A 13,632-nucleotide genomic window follows, 5' to 3' on the forward strand; every position below is an offset into this window, starting at 1 on the left:
GACTATCGTTAACGATATCAGTCTCGACACACGAAACACGCTTGAAGTCCTCATTCTCTTTACACTTTCTACACATATTAATTCCACTATCACTTTCTAACCAGACTCCCACCGCTCTTCGCAAGGCATACATCTCACAGACAGCACATTGCATAAATTCGTTTACATCAAAACTCTTAAACAAACATGGCGACCTGGCCGCCATTTTTTTTCTTTATCGGTGCCATGTGTACGCTATCTTTTCTTAAAAATAATAATTAAAATAACAGAAAACACGCAAAAATTGCACAGACACACCAAGAAACAAAAAGCAAACAATACTACTTAAAATTCTAGTAAAATATCTAACGTTAACACAAAATAATACGAATCTTTTCAGGAGCTCTCGACAAGCCGACGATCTAATCAGTGCGACACCAAGCGACACCCTAATTATATGTTAACCATTGGTTTTTCTGCTTTATGGAATAAAAGCCCAAGTTTAGAGAAGGAAAACCCTGATTATCTTATCTTCAATGATTCAAACTAACAAAGTACTATTATGTTGGTTAAATTTAAGGAAATATTCTTTTGATTAAAAGGTTTTTCCAAACAAGATAGTGTGAGAACAGATCTTGTATGATGTAATTTAATTTGTAATTAAATTACAAAATGCAGCAGGCTGGAAAGCATTATAAACTACTGCTAAATTAATCAGAAACTGATTTGGGTAATGAAATAGCACAGAGAGAGAGATGCCTTTGTTTATCAAACATAGTTAAACTTGTAATAATAACATTTGGAATAACATGTTTGACTGTGAAGCTGTAGCTCATAAACTGATATACTGTAGCTGACTTTTAAAACAGCAAACTTATAGGCCTACCAAAATAGTTTGTTATAGTGTATAGTTAGAAACAGTGAATTTCTTTAAGCTTGGAACTGAACCTATAAAGTCTGAATGAAATTTTTCAAGTTTCTTGTTTTATTCATAAGCCAATGTGTGGAACTTTCTTGTGAATGCCTACTCTAATAGGCTGACAAAATAAGGAAAAGGCTCCTATTAACTGAGAAACATTTTTCTCAGCATAAAATGCTTACAAACTATATGAAAGATATAAAATACATATAGTTTTTTACAATTAAGAATGTACATATATATTCTTACCTGTAATTGGTTAAAAATACTTTTTGAGAAACGACATGGCTGTAATATATTGTAAGCATGAACATTATTTTTTGTAATCTGAGGTAGATAAACAGTAGCCAAATCCTTTTAAAAAGAAAAAAAAATGCAATCACATTAGTAATTAAACCAAAACTTCAATACTAGTTACAAAATAAACCAAACTTTTACATATTATTAACTTGAGTATGCTAATATATCAAATTGCAGCACACATAGTAACTTACACAATGAGCTTACTTAGATCATTCTTGCTACTATAACATTATTGTGAAAGAAAAACCTTGAAGTGTCAATAAAAAATGACAATCTGTTTAAAAAAGACTGCTTATGATAACTTAATCAATCTCAATTCTGCTCCTGCAAGACAGAACTTTCTTATGATGGTGATTTATAAAAAACGAATATCTAAAAACTATTTTATAATTCTTTCAAAGTATTTTTGAACTTGAATATACTTATTAAAACTGCTAGTCATAAATAATCAGACAACATACTCACATCTCTACCATCTCTCTGAAACACAGGATTTTCCCAGTTCTGTAACAAAATGGCAATTTCACTTCTTGTACCTTTAAATGTAAGGAAAAAATACATTATAATTTACCAATAAAGAACTAATAGACTGTGACCACATCAATGAAAACTTTCCGATTACATAACTATAAGAAGTATGCAGATTTTTATATTCTCGGATAAAATAATTGCAATGATTTTTATTTTCTCAAATAATTTCGTATAACATGAAAGTCAATCAATTTGTTAAATATTGGTTGCAATTCAGTTTGTTTGATTATGAATAAACAAACTGGATCAACTGAAGTTGCTTGTCAGCTGAGCCACTAATGAGCAGGTGATGCATAGTATGCAACCTCCACCTTCTCATCTGGTTTAATTCCACAAAAGAGCTCTCGTATGCCCAGTAAACATTCCTTTTTACAAAAAGGTACCTTCCTGGAGGAAATGCCAACTAGAACAACTGGATAGTAGATGTCCATCACCTGGTGAAACACCAACACCCTGCTTGCTGGAGTTTGAACCGGTGAGTTTGTTCTCCAGTGGACCATCTAGAAGCAATAACTCTTAGTAAGGGAATACCGTGAGTAGACATATAAATACAAAATTAATAATGGGAAATCTCACGAAAATTATACTATTAAAAAAATCTTTTTAAGTGAGATTTTCCGTCATTAATTTTGTATCTAGAAGCAAGAAGTTTTTGAACTCTATAGAGGTGCCCATATAATAACAGTAACAATATTTGTGACATGTGAAAGATCAAAGCAAAATCCTTGACACTTGGTGATGAGGAGCACAAATAAGTGTGATAGCACTTGAGAATTAACAAATCACTTGCAACTCTCTCCCACCCCAGATAACCCTTTTTTCATGTGGCATGGCAATGTTGTAATATTCTTTAAATCATTCCCAATGTGATTAATATACAAATTCCAATTAATTTAAACTTAAGAAATTATTTCATTTATATCATATCAAATTCTTATTATAAATATATACAACATACAGGCAGTCCCCAACATATGTTCTGCAAAGAGTTGCATTTTGCAAACTTTACATAATTCAGATTTAACCCCTTCATCCATTAATCATATCCTATTGCTTAGATATTTACAGTAAGTATATGCAAACAGTGCATTAATACAATACAGAATCAATAGTGAGAAAATAGAAAATTTAAAAAAAAAATGCTTTATTTGGCGGTTTGACTTTCCTTATGAATTTATCAAGAAATGACTGAATAGTGACTTGTTTCTCTTCATAAATCTCTTGATAACAGGCAAATGTGTCATCTATTTCTCTTTGCAGTGAGGCAGTAGGATCCACTCAAACAAAAAACATGCAGCACTAAAACATTAAAAATATAGCACATCTGCGTTGAAAGCAAGACTGAGGAAAGAGTAGGCATGCACCATGTGGCTGTCTTCCCTGCAGAAGACTGCCATTAGATAACATGCCAAAATCATAGGCAGATTAAGAAAAATTTTTATAATTTATTATTTTTCTAGCCCATCATAACCCTTCCAGGATCATTTGCATAAGTCCAAATTTATGTAAGTTGGGGACTATCTGTAATTAAATCCAGCATTCCAAAAATATGAAAAAATCCCAAATATTGCATGTTAGAATGCTAAACTTACTTAAATTTTCAGGCACATCTCCTTTCCATTTCTTAGCCACATCAACAATTTCATTTTCTTGTATCTGATGTTGGAGCTGAGCTCCGAGTTCAGTCACCTCTTTAAGTTGACTTCCAATACGCTTACCATTCCTTAAATATCGAAGATGAGTCACAAATTCATGAGTATTATACTTTGATAAAAAGTGAGACTTTATTGGGCATCCTGGAAAAAAAAAAAATATATATATATATACACATACACACACACACACAGGGTGTCCCATAATTCTTAGTGTAGTTTTAAACTTTAATAGGTCCAACATTATAAAAGTCACAGATTTATAGTAATTAATAGCTTAAAGAGTATGTAATTAAGTTTTATCTACAACGATTTGTTTCTTATTAGTGCTCAACATGACCACCATCTTGTGCGATGCATGTAACTAGGTGATTTTCAAAGTTCTGGAAAACATTTAGTGGTTGATGAGCAGTGACTGCATTGATTGTGTTTGTAATTCTAGTCTTAAGGTCAACAAGAGAAGTGGGTTTTTTTGATGTGACCCCATAAGAAAAAGCCTAACAAAGTCAGGTCAGGTGGCCACAGCAAGAGCACCTCCTCTATGAATCCACCTGTCTGCAAAAGTGTCATCCAGAAACTTTCGCATAGTGACAGGGTGCCCCATCCAGTTGGAAAATGGTTTCAATCATAAGATTTAATATCTTTAATTCAGGAATAAAAAAATTCTGAAGCACTGCTAAATAAGATTAACTCCTGACAGTGGGCTCATCGAAAAAGAATGGTCCAATAATGCAACACTTCCTAACTGCACACCACACATTAACTTTTGGTGAGTCTCTTTTGTATTGCCACATTTCCCGAGGTTTCTCTGTACCCCAAATGCAGCAACTGTGACGGTTAACTTTCCCACTTATGTGGAATGTTGCTTCATCTGAAAAAAGTCAACATGTCAATAACATCTCTGTCATTTCCCATTTGTGTCTTCAGCAGATAACAGAAATCCAACATGGCATGATAATCCTCTTCTTGTAGCATTTGAACAGTCAAAATTTTGTTCATTGTTTAGATTATATTTGGTCATTCAAACATATAATTAAAATGAAATATATATTGCTCTTTAATTGACCATGATTTATAAACATCTAACACCAACGAGTTTTGCCAACGGGGCTGCCCGGCTTCTTCAGGGCTTATAACAGTAAGAGAAAAAACTCAAAAGTGGCTAGTACAGAGAAAATGGAGTATCGTATAAATTAAACATTAAAACAGAATGCGTAACATTACACACATGGAGCATGTTGTGTTAATCACTGTTATGAGATCACGCTCTGTAGTTTTGAGCGAAATTAAATTCTGGCAGACTGAGTGATCTTATTAAGCTTTTCCATATGTCAGTTATTATCATATGAAAATCATATGACATATGATTTTCCTAAAACATAAGTCTCACTCTATTATTCCTAGCTTTATTGAATTCAAAGAGAACATTAAAACAGAAAGGGAACACAGAATTTACTAAAGCTAAATTAAAACTCCTTTCTGAAAGGATCTGCAATACTAAACGTAGTTTTGCTTCCTTGTTTTCCAAAAAATCTTCATTAGAAAGTCGATTAGAAGGCTCCCTTGACAATATCTCCTGGAAAAACACTAAAGAGATTAGCAAACTTTTGGCAAATAGAGCACAAAACATTAACAAATCAAAACTTATTAAAAAGTTCGATTCTCTTAAACGTCTTCAGGAACAGTCCTCTTTTACCAATCGTTCTCTCAGTCATAAAAGTGGTTATTAATAAACCTTCCCATAATCTCACAATTGCAGAAAAAAACGTCCTTTCTAGAGGTCTCAATTTTGTTCTTTCTCCAAGATCCATTCCAAAAGAATTCTTCCTCACGAAAATCGAAAAGGCTGTCTTGCTACTTCCAACCCAAGATGCGAATTTACTTCGCATGGAATCCATTTTTGCAATTAATAGTGCAAAACCTCCTGCAGAATATTCTCTCTTGTGAACGACAAGCCCTAAAACAATTTAAAAACAATCAAGACATCATAATCCTCTCAGCTGACAAAGGAAATGCTATAGTTATTCTTAATAAAATGGACTACCGGCACAAAATCTTGAAGTTATTAGACTCGGACACTTACTCTCAGCTTGATAGAGACCCCACTAGGGAGCTTCACAACCGCACTAATAACCTTCTGAGAACTACTACAGAATTATAAAGAAATATCTGCCTTTCTCTCTGCTCACTTCATCTACTTATTCCCTGACTGTATGGGCTTCTGAAGATACACAAGGAAGATACTCCTTTAAGACCTATAGTTGAAGGTGTTGACTCTCCTACATACAACTTTCTGAAGTATCTCGCTTCTTCATTGAAATGCCTCATGGGTAAATCTTTCATTAAAAATTCAACAGACTTTGTATCTAAGATGAAAGACGTCAAACTCAACAACTCCAATATTATGGCCAGTTTCGATGCTGTATCTCTCTTTACTAATGTACCTACTCAGGATGTTCTCACTCTGTTAAAAAACAAGGTTTCAAAAAAGATCTTCACATTAGTATCTCACTGTGTTAATTCAGGCTATTTTAAATTTGAAAGCTTGATTTACAAACAAAATACCGGATTAGCCATGGGTAGCCCATTATCTCCAGTGCTGGCAAAAATCTTTCTTGAAGATTTCAAAGTAAAGGCTATTTCTTCTGCTTCATTGAAACCAAAGATATGGCTACATTATATAGATGATGTTTTCCTGATCTGGGTACATGGCCAAGACAACCTTCAAATATTTCTTAATCACCTAAATGCCATATATCCAAACATCAAATTCAGGATTAGATTTATAACTGAAAATTGAATTCGCCATCTTTAGAAAACGCATACTGACAGGTATCTACATGCAGACTCCCACTACTATCCCCCACAGAAATTTGGCATCATCTCTACTCTTGCCCATAGGGCCAGATCCTTGTTATTACATTAAAAAAGGCTTAAAAATGAACTAAAGTGCCTCCAAAGTAACTTCAAACAAAATGGATACTCTGAGAAAAATATAAACAGACTTCTTTTTCACTGTCGCCATCAGCCACCAAATGAGGATACAACTAATTTCAAAGCTTACATCTCCTTATCTTATATTAGTTCTCTCTCCCCAAAACTGGCAAAAATCTTAAAGAAATACAATATCAAGACCTTTTTCACTACTTTTCCCATTCCGGCCTATTTTAAGCCATCCGAAAGAGAAACACAACAATCTTCAGTTTCCTCGTGTCTACAAAATTGTTTGTGATTGCGGTAAACCGTATTATGGTCAGAACTGAAAAATCAATCCTTCTCAGCTTAGAAGAACACCAGAGAGACATATCTTACAACACTGGCCTGAATTCTGTTGTAAGAAATGTCTCTCTGGTGTTCTTCTAAGTCTTCTAATTCCAGTCTATTTGATGTTGAAGGCCTTCAACATTGGTGTTTGCAGAAAACACTATATGGCTGGATAAGGCCTTCAATATCAAATAGACTGGAATTTAACAACCAACGTTCACAAATGTTATGACGAACTCAAGAGACGAATACTGGAATCAAAAGAAATAGTTCTTGACACCTCCTACATGAATAGTAACCTAAGTTACAGTTTTCCAGACTCGCATAGTTCTGCCATTCAATATTGGCACACATGCAAATTCATATGCACGCATGTGCATGATGTTTCAACTATAACTCAGTCTCCCAGTTAAACTTTCATTGCAGTTAATTGTTATGTTCTGTTATATTGGAAATGCAATGCTTTTATGGTCTTTCTGTTTTACATATTTTTATGCTGTTACACTTGACGAAGTCGGCTTTCTGATGAAACTAGTTGTGTTCTATTAAAGTTCTGATTTTAAATTCTCAGTGTTTAGTCATTAAAATTTTACAAATATGATACCAAACCGAGTAAACCAGCATTCTAATAATAATAATATATAATAATAATAATAATAAATAAATAAATAAATAATTACTTTGCTTTTCAATTCAAAAGAACTTATGTTTCAGAATGGGCCAGTATACTTTTATTTCATTCTGTCACGCACATAACATTCGAATGGTTGGAAAGTTGTAAGCATACATGGCATAAGTGGGAGTCAACTGCAAGGTTGAAAGAAACCACAAGCCTTTTGACATTTGTCTATTTCATTCTTGATGATGTAACTTACTGTTGTGCTATGGCCTTATATTACATCCTTCTAAAACCAACTAACAAACTATTTTATTATACAGATTGTGTGTGTGCATACACATATAAATAAAAATGGCAACACATACAAATAAAACTGGCAATAAGAACTAAAACCAAATGCAATTAGAATGACACCAAATGATCATATGCTTTTAAACACTGAAACAATGGAACTGTGTGTGTGTGTGTGTGTGTGTGTGTGTGTGTGTGTGTGTGTGTGTGTGTGTGTGTGTGTGTGTGTGTGTGTGTGTGTGTGTGTGTGTGTGTGTGTGTGTGCACGCGTGCGCGTAGCAGCAATTAAAACTGCTTCCAATTACAGACTGAAACTGATTATGTAAATGATTGATTAGCAAGCTAACCAGGACTCATTTCCTCACACTATCTACACTTGAAACAAATATATTTTTCTTGTCTCTACTGTGACAGCTCTTCTGCAAAACAAGAAACATGAATGAACACATATCTAACATACCATCAAGGTTTTTAAAACAATGCTTTAAATGGCACAGGTCAAAGGAAGCAATAATGAAGCAGCTCGTATCTTAACATTCTCATAATCACTACCAATGAAAAAATCAAAAAACACAAGTTTTTCTTCACCAGCTAGTGACTTCTGCAAAATGAAAAATGTGCCTTAACATGCATATCCAAATAATAAGTTTTAACAAAAATTGGGTTTTAAATGATAGAGGCGAATGAAATAACAATGAAGCAGCCTTCATCTTTATTTTAAACGAATCCATTGCAATCACTTACATCTGAACCTCTAAATTTAACACCAAAATTATGTTTTAATGATTTTTTTCAACTTAAAAAAAAAAAAAATACAGCTTAAACTGATTGATAGAGCAATTAATATGATGGAAACAAATGAACAGCTGTATTACTGTGTGATCACTATGAAAATATGCCTCATCCAGGTGGAAATAATGCAGTGACTGATTTGAAAGAGATTGAGATGAGAACTGCAGTGGAACTCATTTAGTCTCATCTTCATCTCTTTTTTATATATTCCAACACGAAAACAATAAGACAAAAAACTCATAAAATATTTATCAACTAGCTTATATTTCACTGGATTTAAAACTAGCATCCTCAGAGCACAACTACATGCTGCAGTCTATTGAAAATGTAACTGAAACAATTCAACCTAAAGTCTAATTTGACATTCTCAAATGTTGTAAGAAGTTATTACAGTTGTCATGCTAAGCTGATCTTAAGATGTCATCTTAATGCCATTTTGTCAGCATTAATTTGCCAATACTTGTTGAGGTTAGGCAAGTGCTTCATGGTCAATGCTGAACAGTCTCTCTGACCTGCAATGACTTCTACATAGCATAGTGGTTTTCTTCCATCTAATCCTGTGTGAAGAGGTGTCCCACAGCGTGGTCTACCAGTCCTCACTTGCCATAATGATGATAGTGAATGTATTTCTTATGTTTTCTGAAACAATGTTAATGGACCTTCCTGTCTGTCTGTCCATAGTAGGACAGGTTACCATCACAGGGCCCTTCATACATTCCAGGATGTGCTAGAGTATGGAGTTTGTCCTTAGGAAAGCAGATCACAGTTACTAATTTGACATGCTTTGAATGTGAGAAGGTTATATTTCATTAATATGTTGACTATCTTTTTCAGAAGTATCTCTAACATAAGGAATAGTAATACTATCTTGGCCTCGCTCAACTATCTCAACAGAACTAAATTACAATAATAAATTTAGTTTAATCCTTTATCCCAGTGAGAGCAAACAAAGTTTGCACCTGAAAATATCTTCAGGGCTGAATATAGTGTTGTACTATCTTACCTGGGTAAGTAGTCCAACAATAAATTTTCAATAAACTTTCGATAAAATTCAATAAACTTTCAAGAACTAAATTACCTTTGCCACACTTTTTTGACCTACAGATCTACAAAACAAAAAAAAATTACTCCCCCCACCAAAAAAAAATAAAAATAAAAAACACAAGAGCAAAACATGAAAAAAAAGCCAAAGTACTGAAATATAACCTTCACACCACATTCAAACTAGCAACCCTGATCAATTCTCGTAAGGATAAACTCCATCCTTGCACGAAGTGTATTGGGATGGTAACTTGGCTTACTATAAACATACATGAAGATCTGTTAACATCTGTTCAGAGAATACAAGAAATCCATTCACTACTATCATTACAATAAGCGAGGACTAACAGACCGTGTTCTGGATACCCCTTCATACAGGATTAGATGGAAGAACATTAATGTACCAGAGCACTTGCCTAACCTAAACAAGTATTACAGCATCAATCTATCAAAAATTTGGGAGAGAGTCATCTTAAAATCAACTTCAACACAACAACTGTAATAACTTCTACAAGGAGTGCCAAATTGTGACTTTAGGTCTTTAATCCATTGCAATTTGAAACTTTCTCACTGTTAGATGTAGACCGTAACAAGCAGTCATACCCTGAGGATCTGGTTCCAAATCAGGTAGAATATAAGCTAGTTAATAAATTTTTTATGATATACTGGCATAGAAATCGGAAAATATCAATATTCATCCCAATTCCAAAAAAAATCAAATCCCAGAGAGTGTGAGAATTATAGAACCATGGCTTTAATTCACAAGCAAATAAAGTTATGTTGAGAGCGATCCAACAAAGATTGGAGTCATATGTGAGCAGAGAAATGCACACATGAACCGGCAGGCTTTAGGAGAGGTAGAGGAACTAGAGACCAAATAGCAAACATGAGATGGATTATGGAAAGAACTAGAGATTTTCAGAAGGATGTATTTGTCTGTTTTATTGATTATAAGAAAGCTTTTGATTGCATGGATCACAACAGATTGTGAATTGTAATGAGATCAATAGGAATACTTGAACATTAATTCTCTTGTTAAGAGCTGTATGGCAAAGAAGCCTAAGTAAAACAGTCTTTGGAGAAACAGACAGTGTTCAAGTGGAAAAAGGGATGCAGCAGGACTGTATACTGTTGCCCTACCTTTTTTTTTATATTCATGGTGAATAATATAACGAGAATGGCTGATTTCGACAAAGATCCAGCTGGAATTAAGATTGGTGGCAGAAAAATAAATAATTTAAGATATGTACAACCCTCATAGCAGAAACTAAGGAAGATCTGGAGCAGTTGATTTTATTGGTTAAGACAGAAAGTCACAAAACTGGGCTTAATTTGTCCTTAGGAAAGTAGATCACAGTTGCTAATTAGACATGCTTTGAATGTGTGAAGGTTATATTTCATTAATATGTTGGCTGTCTTTTTCAGAAGTATCTCCCTAACATAATGAATAGGAAAAACAAAAGTGATGACTTCTGGCAATTTAAATGAATTCATAATAGAGGGAGATAAAAATAGAAATCAGTGAAAGTTAAGATTTACTGGGGTCCAGAATCAGAAATGATGGTAAAAATGTGAAGATCAAATTAAAAGAAGGATAGTCATGGCGAAAAAAAAGCAATGTTAAACCTGACAAAAATTATGAAATATAGAGGTGTAAGGCCACGAAAGTTAGAATTGTCAAAGCAATGGTATTTCCAGTAGTGATGTATGGATGTGAAAGCTGGATTATTAAGAAGACAGAAAGTGAATTGATTCATCTGAATTATGGGTGTGGATGAGACTATTAAGAATCTCATGGATTGCAAGAATGACCAATAAAAAGGTTTCAGAGAATATAAAGACAGAATGCTCCTTGGAGGCAATGATCACTAAACAGAAGTTGATGTACTCTGGTCATATCAGGCAAGCTGATGAATCACTGGAAAAGGCAGTTATGTTGGGAAAAGATTAAAGGAATGAGAAGAGGAAGGCCACAAAAGAGTTGGATGGACAACATAAAAGAACTAACCAACTTGAACTTACAATTACTGAAAAAAAAAAAGGACAAGAGGCCAAGTGGGATGGAGCTGAGTCGAAACTGACTGGATGGCACATAACAACAACAATTGCTCGATATAATGTCCCACTTATATAACTGTAGGGTTTTGAAGAGTTTCTCTTGGCACCTTGTCATATGCCTTTTTCAGATCTATGAAACTTAAATAAAGATTCTTGTAATATTCTGAACATTAATCGACTTTTGATCTTAAAGTGAAAATCTGATCCTGACAACCTTCATTTGGCCTGAATCAACCAGCTTGTTCTTCACTAATCTCCCTTCCACAATTTTTCTTAGCCGTTTCTCAAGTATAGTTGCATAAATCTTACAGAAACACAAGCAGGGAAATTCCTCTGTATTTCTCACATTTTGTTTTATTTTCCTTTTTTATAGATAGTTTCTATGAGAGCTCTATCACCCAGAATTCAATTCTCTGACCAGACATTCTAAATTATGCAGTGCAGCCACTGTGAAACTTTTATACCTCCATATTTGAGCATTTCTGGTCAAATATCATCTGCTCTGGCTGCCTTTCCACATTTCAGGTTTTTAATGGCTTTTTTTTCCTACTTCAAGTATGGATACTCATTCCTGACTGTATTCCTGCTCAGTGTTTTCTACCACTATGCTGACACTGCTTGTTTCATTTAGCAATCTTTCAAAGTAATTACTCCAGACATCTAGAATATCTTTATCTTCATTTTTCATGTCACCATCTTTAATCATCTGATTCTCTTTACACCTCTTCCTCCAATTCTAAGCTTTTTCAATAGCTTCCAGGATATTTTGCTACATTACTGACTTTTATTTTCTATGTTCTTGCCAAAGTTCCTATGACTTTTGTTTAGCTAGTTTTACATAGTGCTAACATTTTTTTCTGTATTCTCTAAGAGCACAAACCCAGATAGAGTTCTGATTTTTCTATACTGAGTTTTCTCACTAACATGCCTATCTCTGACTGAATCAATGATGTTTTTTTTCATCAGAGTTTACCACTGATCTCCAAGGATTTGTTTTTTTATTTTCAATCTTTCATTTTTTCTTGGATAATGGTTCTATATATAAGGCTACAGTTCACCTATAATAACTGCTCAAACTTTGACTTTTTTTCGAAACTTTCTAAAATCATATTGAAACCTTCTTTTCAATATGATTCAATTTTATCCTGCTCAGTACTAAATGGTGATCACTTCCAATTTCAAATCCTCTGTATACTCTTTTGTCCTGAAACAATGGAAAAATATTGCTGCCAACAATAATGTAGTTGATCAGACTTTTCTTATTCCTTGCATCTTCTCTCCATATGAATTTGTGCACATTTTTATGATCTAACATGGTGTGAATAATAATTAGTCCTTATTCTGAGCAAAAATCTAGCATGTACTTCCAATTATTATTAGCTTTGCTCTTTTCTCCAAATTTTCCCAAAGTATTTCTATGTCTGGGATCATTTCCTACTTTTGCTGTGTAGATCTACAAGGACAAACTTTTCCTTTTTTGTTGTGTCAGCTGCATTCTCTAATGCCTCAAAAAAATTCCTCCACTGGTTTATTAATATTAAAATTGTAATACCATTGATATTATTGTACATTGAAATATATGATGGATACGAAGTGTATAAGGAGTGTGTATTTTATCCATATGGCCGGTTGTGTGATTAAACTGGGCAATGTCTCAGCTGGCATGAAATTCTGTCATGTTGCATAATCATTGTGCTTAATGGTTTAACCCAGTAAGAATGCAATTTTTTCAGCTAAATCTTAAATTGCCAGCCAATCCTCATACATTCAGTTTACCAACATGAGTAAACATCATAAGTTATATTTCTTTTTAAAACAGAGGTTTTTTTATTTATTTTTTTGTTTTTGAAGAAAATTTGACCATTTTGTTTTTGAAGAAAATATAGTACATTTTATACCATTGGTGGGCTAAAGATTTTTTCCCTATTTTTATCAATTTCATATACAGGTAACCCTTGTATAATGCGGATGTTAGGTTCAATAGAAATGCCGCGTTATATAAATCACATTATGCAAGACTCAAATTACATAGAAAACATAGGGTTAGGTTCCGAAATCATTTTTTTTTAATTATATGAACAACAATGACATACCCAACAAAAATATATTTTTATTCAATTCATGTAAGTTAAGAAAACATATAAACTATGAAACAAATATATAGTATAAAATTACAAATTGTA

At 33.5% G+C, this 13,632-nt stretch overlaps 1 protein-coding gene across 2 annotated transcripts in view; it reads right to left on the bottom strand.

The window, feature by feature from the left end:
• Window positions 1-13,632, bottom strand: part of LOC150101468 (DNA mismatch repair protein Mlh3-like) — a 181,074-nt gene that overhangs the window by 118,663 nt on the left and 48,779 nt on the right. For both annotated transcript variants that reach the window (XR_016549020.1, XM_090400326.1), the window contains exons 4-6: window positions 3,325-3,528; window positions 1,667-1,737; window positions 1,148-1,252 (exon numbers count right to left, since the gene is read on the bottom strand). Coding sequence is in view for 1 of the 2 variants with exons in the window: in XM_090400326.1 (XP_090256452.1) it covers window positions 1,148-1,252; window positions 1,667-1,737; window positions 3,325-3,528 (380 nt within the window). In the remaining variant the exon portion in view is untranslated. The remainder of the gene's footprint in view (window positions 1-1,147; window positions 1,253-1,666; window positions 1,738-3,324; window positions 3,529-13,632) is intronic.

Source organism: Typopeltis vanoorti, chromosome 11 (genome assembly GCF_054136105.1).
Source record: "Typopeltis vanoorti isolate ZY-2024b chromosome 11, IOZ_Tvanoo_1.0, whole genome shotgun sequence".
NCBI classification, from domain to species: domain Eukaryota; kingdom Metazoa; phylum Arthropoda; class Arachnida; order Uropygi; family Thelyphonidae; genus Typopeltis; species Typopeltis vanoorti.